This window comes from Galendromus occidentalis, unplaced genomic scaffold, assembly GCF_000255335.2.
Source record: "Galendromus occidentalis unplaced genomic scaffold, Mocc_1.1 scf7180000077442, whole genome shotgun sequence".
Classification (NCBI taxonomy): domain Eukaryota; kingdom Metazoa; phylum Arthropoda; class Arachnida; order Mesostigmata; family Phytoseiidae; genus Galendromus; species Galendromus occidentalis.
Genome location: NW_003805430.1, coordinates 946,972 through 956,097, shown reverse-complemented (window position 1 = coordinate 956,097; position 9,126 = coordinate 946,972). Strand labels below are relative to the sequence as shown.

Sequence of the window (9,126 nt, the reverse complement as noted above, 5' to 3'; positions counted from 1 at the left end):
TGAGAAGGCGACAAGGAACACTGAGGATAGAGAAAACCAATCTTGGATTCTGTTTATCTTTCGATGCGTATGCACTTGCGGCCGAAGCAGCCCATTCAGGAGCCCGATAAATTTTCACACAGTTTTTATCGGTCTTTGATTGATCGAGCGCTCTTTGACGAGTCCACGCTGAATCCGACTGTCCCCACAGACACTACAAACACCCGATGATACATGCAGAACCGCATACGTGCGGGCGAAATTACTCAGAGACCTGGTCGAAACACCTAGAGAGCCGCTTTCCACATATCCGACCCTTCCATCAGTGTCGCATAATGGATCCCGTTCTAAAGTCGGGTGGGTTTTTGTAGATAGCGGGCACTCCGTTGTGTGTGCGTCTCAGGACAAGCTCCGATGTTGATGGGTCGAATTATTGCTTCCATCGAAGCTTCACGTCCGCTTGCTGAACCCTGCGAGAGGTACCCGCTCTGCATTTGGTTGATCGAGTTTAACTTTGCTGCCCTGACAGAGATAGGGAGTGTGTGAGGTGAGGTCACTCGACGATAGAAGCCGGACACGGTGGCGGTATCGCAGGTTGATTGGGCGGTCGAAGGTAAAACTGGCGATGCTCGACTCGGGTAACTTGGTAACCTGGCTTCGACGGACGGAATCGCTGATGGTGCATCGATGCTCTCAGGAACCGCGAACCGGACACCGAGAGCTGCAAGCGCTCTCGGCCGAGAAATAGATTTGTCGATACTCGAGACCACCGATATCTATCCGATGTTCTCGCGCGAAAGCGCAAACTAAGGAAGGCCTGCTGACAGCTCGCCTCTTCTTCCTAGTGGACAGTATTCAAGGAGTGTATGCGAGGAGCGAAAAGAGACGCCCTCCCCGGTCTTCTCGTCCGAAAGTGGATCGACGTTGGATGAACGAGATTAGACGATATCTATAAATTCAGTTTCCCCGTCCACGGCAGGACGAGAGGCGGCGCTGTAGTAGACTGTCCTTGGTTGGCAGGCTGGAGGGATTTTTTCCCCTTCGAAGATCTACTCGGTGTTGATCAAGACTAAGCGCTTCAGGATAGTGAGCCGCTGTCGCCGCCACCGCCGCGTCGGTTCAAGAGATCCAATAAGGATTGTATCTCTATAAATGGATTCAGCCTAGCCCGCTATCCGGGAATCTCGTCTCCTGAGTGGTGCTGCTACCGCTCGAGCGGAACGACATGAAGGATGGACGGATGCAGACGGCGGACAGCTGCACCGATTGGAAGTTTGTGACCAGCTTTGTCCTCCCTCCGGAGCTGGACGGGGACACCGGAGGTGTTGACTCGGATCCATAGGACTCGAGGAATCCCGTTCGGCATGCAGACGAGGATCTCTTGAATTTCGAGGACAGCGAGCTGAAATAGCCTCCGACTGGCGCAAAACCTAGCTCTTGTCAGTTATGTTCGTCGCTTCGTGTTCGGAGGAAGCAAGCCAACGTGAGAGTGGGCGAACCGGCTGCCGCCGCGTACGCTGTAACTCGATCCCAGCACTTCGCACCGTCCCCCGGCTGAAACGCGATTAGTCTATTGGAGAAGCACTGGGTGCAATTTACACTTTTAATCGTTACTCGATTAGGCCTCATTTTCAACGCCTCGGGTATCACGCAAAGGAATCACCAGGCGCTTGCTTGCTTGCCTTCCGCTGGGTAATTCCGTCGCTCGCTCGGTCGACCACCGACCAAACACCCGACACCGCTACGCTCTTTCGCAAATTCTACCGAGAACAGAATTGCACAGCTCGGAGCAAGGTATAGGCTGTACTGCCATACTGCCATGAACGCGTTTCGGAAGAAACCGTCGATTTACTATTCCGCAACGCTTTTCGACGTTCCGAGCTTCAACGCCGCCACACCTTCGAAGGTAGTCGGCGTTCCGACGGTATCCCAGGCGTCGCCGACCAGGGCTTTGCGGCGTTCGGGAGTTCGAGAATCGAGCCGGTGCGGCGTTCGTCGTTTCGAGATGACCGCAATTACTGGCGTTGTCTGCGAAAGAACTTTCGCCCGCATCGGCACTCTGTGGTCACACGGTGTCCTGGGTGCTGTTCGCTCGCTGCGTCGTGGGGGGCGGGCGAGTGGGGAAAGAGGGCGGTCGAGCGAGCGAGCGGGCGCGCGATCCTCCGGGATGACGGCGGGCGCTCTCGGCTAGGAGGCTGGGTGGTCATGGAACAGACGGAAGCCCCATCAAATATGGTTCTAATTGAATAAGACAGCACCCTGTGGGAACAACGGAGGATAAATAAAGTGAGAATATTAAATCCACCTCTGACACTCCGCCTTATTACTAAAACAATAATAATTACGGCATTATTACATTTACTCTCTTCTTCGCCCCGTCGACTGGCTGCCTGGCTGCTTTCGCCGAGGCCACAGGGAATAAGGCGGTCCAGCCAAGGCTTTCCGTGCACTTGCTCGTATGAGTCGAGCCGGGCTGGTCACTAGACAAAAAAAATCGATTACAATGAAGCTCCGAATCATTTTCGCGAACAGATCAAGACGGAGAATACGGAGGGAGACGACAACGGAGAGCACACGAGCTCTCGCTCACCGGAGGAATGAAGGGAATCTTGGATCAGGATACCGGAATCGTGAACATGAGTTCTCGGAGCGAGGGGCTCTTCATTCGTCACCCAACAGGAGTGAATCTCTGGTTCAGCCGTACGGGATAGAAAACTCGGGTCTCTCGATGCGAAGACCCCAGATAATCGCCAGCTCGAGGCCAAGCAAGCATCATCTCGTTTTGCGAGGCAGCAGGAGCATTAGTTCTGCCCGGCCAGACGTAATAGGTACTGCCGATAGAAAGAGGCTCTGCTGTCCACAATGACTACATTCAGACGTTCACATATTCGAAATACTTTTCTAACACTAATTGGTGGGGAGTCATCGGATCCCTTCGCTCAGTTGCCGGGATGAGGTCTGCCACAATCATGTCCCTCACACGATGAAGATCTACATGTATCATGATTAACGCGCAATGCTGTTAGTCGATTCTTGAAGGATGAGGTCGTCGGAGTGGGGAAGCTCCACTCCTGAGCCTGAGGAATAATTAGGGCAATGAGACATTTGGCAGCGTATTTTCTTGGCATATTTGACTAAGATGCAATTATCTCCGGCGCGTTCCGCTTCCTTGGTTATATTGGGATATTAAGACAGACGAGACGATACGGCCGGAGGAATGAGCCAACGAACTAGCTAACGGAAGCATGGCCAGGTAGTCCGGGCCTACTCGCATTATGACTCTACCGTTTCGAGCGAGACTCAGGAAACGCAGCGGCCCCATTCGGGTGATAGATGCCTTCCAGACTTCTGCATGGGTTCCAAGCGATATTCTCCCAGCCGCATTTACTCTCTGGATCAGCGTTCAGGCCGTGTCCTTTGACCGTGTCTCTGGCTCGATTACTGCGAGCATATCATCTACTGGTATATATGTAAGTCGTTCATAGCCTCACGCATATTCCTTGGCGGCTTCGGAGACCCTCGGCACTCGCAGCGTTGCGACAGATTGCCTCGGAATCGAAGAAGAGAAACATTCTCGGTTCAGCGTCTCCGACTCGCGAGCTCGCGCCGAAAGCGCGCGGATGGAGAATATATTCTTGGCGGAAAAACTCCCTCGATTTGAAAACATTGTTCCTCGCTCGGGGAGTGCGGAGGGAACACAACGAATGAGTCGCATGGCGTCCCTGGAGACCAAATTCCGAAGCCGAGAAAGTGGGTTTGGCAAAGTGATTAGTAACGAAACAACGAATATCGACCGAATTCAATTTGCCGTGCCGCCGCGCTAGTCGTGCTCCGACACGTTCTCCTTTGACTTTCGAGTGCGGAAGCTCCTCATTCGAAACCATCATCGAGGTGAATCTCTGCTGAAAGATGAACAAAGGAAAAACAACTCCTAATCTGAGGTTTTTTTCAGCCGCCTTCATCTATGTTCTGCTACCATTGCCCGATACCTGGGGTCCGACCGCCAGCCTTGCCGTTCTATGCGGCTGCCGCTGCGTCAACTGCCACTACACCCGTTAGCACTCCGTGTAAGTACCGAGCATGATCGAATAGGCACTGGAATGCCGAAAAAAACTGGGAGAGGTTCAGATCGATCCAGCAAGGTAGAGTCCTCGGGGGAACGCTTGTGTCGATCAGATTCAAAGGTCCGTCAGCTGTCGGGAAGTCTCGGGAGCGAGCGCGACTCGAGACTCGGTGAGAACGCGAGACTTAGGTCCCCTGGTCGCTGGCTGACGCCAACGCCCTTGCGGGATACTTCGGAGCTTCGATAATGTCCTGAAAGAGTTCGGAGACGCGCGGACAATCTGAAGTTAGGGGAACAGACCGTCGCGTCGGTCGAGTGAAATCCACTCGAGACGCGGCCTCACTGTGAGCAAAGAGTAAGTGGCAGCGCCGGCCGGCTGGCTGGACTGAACTGGCACGATGTCTACCAAGACGTGGTCTGAATAGTGGCCGGCCGCATCAAAGCCAACCAACAAGAAGTCTCTGCAGCAGGAAGGACAACAAATTCAGGATGATAAACTAGTTTGCAAGCCAATAAGCAAAGAGGAGCACAGCCCAAGAAAAGGAGAGGACAGGCCGTCGAGTTTGCCCGCTTGAATTTGGGGACAAGGCACGTCGCCAACAGGCAAAACTCAAATAATCTCGCTTAAGCATTGGACTTTGCTGCCGGGCCGGAATTGGCTGTATGTAGGTACTACAATGATCGAGAACGCCTGCGTGTATCCTGTTAGCCCCGACCCGGATCTCTCGCCGGTCGCGAGGGCGCGGTCGCAAGCACCTAATTCGTCAGACGGGTAGATCACAATGGGAGCGGGCGGGAAGACCTGTGACATCTGATGACTTTCCGAGTACAGGACCGCAGAAGAAAAAACGATTTGTTCAGTATGAATTTGTAGCTTCTCGCTTCTATTCTTCGGTGTCTTCACCATCGACTCGGAGTTGCTGATGAGCGTCCCGCGCGCTCGGAGCTGAAGACGAAAAAGAAAATGCACTTAGAGACGCGCCGGCTTGTCTTGCTCCAGCGTCGAAGGGTGGGCCGTGCCGGGATGATTATCGGGACTTTGGGACAGACCCGGCTGCCGGAACAGCGAAGGCGATGCGGGAGCGGAGAAGAACTCGTTGCCAATTCGCATCAACATTACCGAGCTTCCCTTCCGTGCTCCCTTCCGACCCGCCTCCTCGGAATGCAGTCACCACGGACGCCTTCGGCTTTCTTCGTTTCTCTTTTTTCTTCCTCGCTCCAAATTTGATCTCGATTTGTCCCTCAGGGTAGGACAACGAATTCCTTTTGAATGCTGCACTGTGGCATTGGTTTCCTCCCTGGCTCACACATTCCCTTGCTGCTGCTTATTTCTATGCTTGTTGCGCCGTAGCGCTGGATATCCGGCTTGCCTAAGCGGTCTCGGGTCTCCTGTAGATCCGCATAGACCAATTACTGCCCTCGTCGCGATCGAGGGATGGCTCGTACTAATTCAGCAGCGAGCTCTTCCCGACGGAAACCGATGATGATCGCTCCTTGTACTTCATTCCTTTCCGGGTGAAGCTCCCCGGTGCTTGTTCCAGACCAAACAGAGCTGGAGACCCAAGAAGATATTTCTCGTACTCTCGAGATGATGAAAATCAACGCGTCCCGTGTTTTGCAGATACGTCCTCGACCTCGACGAGCAGCTTCCACAGCCCAGCTTCGTACACTTCTGAGCTGCACGAGGATGCCTTCGTTAGGAGAGGACAACGTAGGAACCGTACCACATTCACAGTACAGCAGCTCGAGGAGCTCGAGAGAGCTTTCGCTCAGACGCACTATCCCGATGTGTTCACGCGAGAAGATCTCGCGATGAAGATAAACTTGACCGAAGCAAGGGTCCAGGTAAGCACGAGTTCCGGATAATCGAGTGGCTCTCGACAATTAGTTCAGGTGGCGAACCGGGAGCCTGTCGATCCATTAGGCGACTGGTTGTTGAGTCAGTCGGGCAGTCCCCGATCGCTCGTTGGCTGGCTGACTCGCTCCTGAGTCAGGGAGTGGGCTACGTCCTTACCGTGGATTAGAGCTTCCGACCATTGTGCCCGAACCAGGAGCGAAATAGACAAAGTCGTCCGTCCCTTCAGGATGCCACTTAGCGGGACGGCAAGCAATTGATACAAATGCGGTTATTTTTGCGGCTACAGCGTCGTTGGCTGCCACCATACCGATGAGTCCCTAATAACAGCGATCTCGAGAGGATCGCCTCCCGTCTCAAGAGGAACTAGAGCGGGAGCTGAGGGAAGGGCATTAGTTCTTGTCCGCAAGCGGAGAGGAGCTTCATTCGCCCTTATCCGTTTCTGATGAGGCGGCCCGATTCTTCGTTCGTATGCTAAATCATCACCCGAGGCTCCGCGAGTTCCTACATTGTGTCCCGAGTCAGGATTCGCGACTCGTTCTGGACTTATGCTCCGAGCCCCGCATCGAACCTAATCGCGGGAAAGTGACCGCTCAGAAGCCCTTGTTGCTCGGGGTACCTTTGACCACTGTACGATGGTGACGCTCCCCCATGAGTATGCATGGATCCACCTGTCCGTCGGGGAATCCAACGATTCGTTCGAAAGCTTCTATCGTTCGTATGACTTCATTAAGGGTCGTAAAAGTGCTTGATTTTGATTATCCCTCGACATCGAGCAGTAAATCTTGGCAACTAACGAAGCGTTTCTCCGCTACTATCACCACCTCGTCGAGCAGCTCGGCTCTCTCCGTCGCCGAGCATGTCATCCACCGAGTCGAGTCTATTTGGGGTTGGAGCAGTTTCTGTCCGATGCCTCTTGGGAATCTGATTCAAAAGCGTGACTTCAGAACTTCACAATGGGCATTCGTTCGAGTCATATCGTTCGGTGCGTCCGACTTCCGAGCAGCGCCCAAGGGCTCCGAAAAGCCGCTCACTGGCCCATGGAGCTCGGCTGCGAACGTGTTCACGAGCATGAAAAGGCGACGATAATGACATGGTTATTACGGCTATCTCGGTGAGGTGCCGGGACGGAGTTACGAGCTGATTGATCTGTATGAAGCCGCTTCGATTTATTGTCGTCGACTCCATCAATAAAGGAAAAGGCGATCATCTCGATCATTTATTTATTACCTGTAATCCATGCCGTTACGTCGTCGGTCGCCTCTCGGCGAGCCGCTCATGGGGACCGAGCGACCAACCAAGCGGCTGACAGGGGGATAGGCTGATGGAGCTCGCTGCTCCGTTGGGCGGTGCTTCGATTCCATTCATTTATTAAGTCATTCGCGGGAGCTCTTCCTCCGGCGGTCGGTCTTCCTGCTTCTACTCACACCTCACACTTGTGGAAAGACCTCCCAGGGAGAGATATTCTATTCGTTAGTAAATGAGACCACCCGGTTCCCCTCACGATAGCCTTCTCTGTCCCTTGCAGGTGTGGTTCCAGAACCGGAGGGCAAAATGGAGGAAAGCTGAGAGGCTCCGCAAGGAGCGTGAAGACAAAGATCGACTGAGTACGGATCTGGTCCAGTCGACCACGATCGAGGGTAAACGATCACCAGGCAGCCCGGATCCGGACATCGACTCTGAACTTCCGGAAGAGAGACCGTCTTCGTCAGACGCACCGAAAACTGAGACCCCGAGCCCTTCGGTCGCCATAACTTCCGCGCCGCTCTTTAAGGACGCTCTAACTTCTTTCGCGGCTGCTTTGAGACAGCATCAACATCCGTTATTCTCGGCTTTCGATGGGTTAGTCTGTTCCCGATTTTTCCTCGAACTAACTTCTGAGATCCGGCTGCTCCGAGCCGATCAGCAGATTCCAGGAACGGTATCTCGGTGCGATTGAGAATGATGAGCCTAATTATCGACCTTTTCCAGGCGAATGCAAAGCGCTGTAGAGGGGTTAGGCGTTTCTATCGGAGCAGGCATAGGTGCGCCGAGATTTCCCTTCCCTCCGATGTACTTACCTCCGACTTCGTCGTTCCTAAAAGGTTTCCACCATCCGCATCCTCTCTGTGCGTGTTGTCAAGTTCCCACAGCTTCCAAGACACCGAGTAAGTTGACGATTCAGTCTTAATCCAGAGCTCCGAGTTGCTCCTGAGTGCGATGAGTATAACGTAGTCAGCCCCTCACATCATGAAAACGTATGGACTTACAGTTTCTGCGACTGACGACAGCGACGATGTCTCCTCATCCTTGGGGGTATCGGATCTTCGGAGTAGACTGAAAGAAACGTCGGCTGTCTCGACCACAAACAACAACAACAACAATAATAGTAATAATAACAATAACAACAATAGTAATAACAATCATAACCTCAGCCATTCTGAAGAAAACGCGTCTCAGGAATCTGATTGAATGACTATAAGGCGGCGAAGCTTCGACTTGCTGCCAGTGCGCTCTGTCTTCCAGTAGAGTCTTGCGGAGTCGAGTCTCCGCGGAAGTAGACTTGATGGCGTCATGCGGAGTTTCCGATTCGGAATGATGGGTATGTGCTGTGAGACAGTTTCTCAATCGAAGCTTGCGACTTTCCATAGATCGAGCGCGAGTCAGCGACTCGAGTCACCTAGCTCAGGGAGGACGCCGATATCTCTGCTAATTGATAGATATTACCTAATGAATATCGTGGTACGAATAATCAGGATGGGTACGATGCTAAGAGACTTGGTGATCACGAAGGAGAATATCTAGGAGCGTAGAGGAGAAGTGACGCTCGGATACCGTCTATTCGAACGTGGACTGCAAAAAACGGAGTTATCCAGGACGCCGGAGATTCCTATCGTTGTTTCTTGGCCTTCTGCATATCTGACGCGGTCACTCATTAGAATGTAGGCATAGTATTTTTCACGATTCGTTACCACAATGATGATGATGTCGATCGAATTCCTCCGGCTTGACGTGGAGTCCTAGCGTCCGAATGCAATCGAGATGGCCGTACATTTCTCCTCCTCCATCGGGGAAGCTCGTGTATGATCGAGGCTCAAGGAAGCAAAACACTCTGAGAGACGAATCACTCAACTGAGGAGGACCCATCGTTAGACGCAAGCGTATATAGTGCAATAATGATGATAGACTATAGAATTTGATGAATTCATTGATTTCTTATTCTTCGGACGATGTTTCTGGAACATTTGGG

The 9,126-nt window shown here is 52.8% G+C and overlaps 1 protein-coding gene across 1 annotated transcript; it reads left to right on the top strand.

Annotated features, from left to right (window-relative positions):
• The first annotated feature begins 314 nt into the window (after positions 1 to 314).
• LOC114828228 (dorsal root ganglia homeobox protein-like) lies at positions 315 to 8,348 on the top strand. The gene is made up of 5 exons (XM_029111480.1): positions 315 to 336; positions 5,664 to 5,887; positions 7,426 to 7,739; positions 7,869 to 8,044; positions 8,116 to 8,348. Exons 1-5 carry the CDS (start codon positions 315 to 317, stop codon positions 8,346 to 8,348), a joined length of 969 nt encoding a protein of 322 aa, XP_028967313.1.
• Positions 8,349 to 9,126: the final 778 nt, after the last annotated feature.

Bases quoted from the DNA above. Each gene is read 5' to 3' on its own strand.
- LOC114828228 (XM_029111480.1), top strand. From the start codon at position 315: ATGGATCCCGTTCTAAAGTCGG. The intron at 7,740-7,868 runs GTTAGTCTGTTC...GACCTTTTCCAG, and splicing joins TTATTCTCGGCTTTCGATGG to GCGAATGCAAAGCGCTGTAG. The intron at 8,045-8,115 runs GTAAGTTGACGA...TAACGTAGTCAG, and splicing joins CACAGCTTCCAAGACACCGA to CCCCTCACATCATGAAAACG.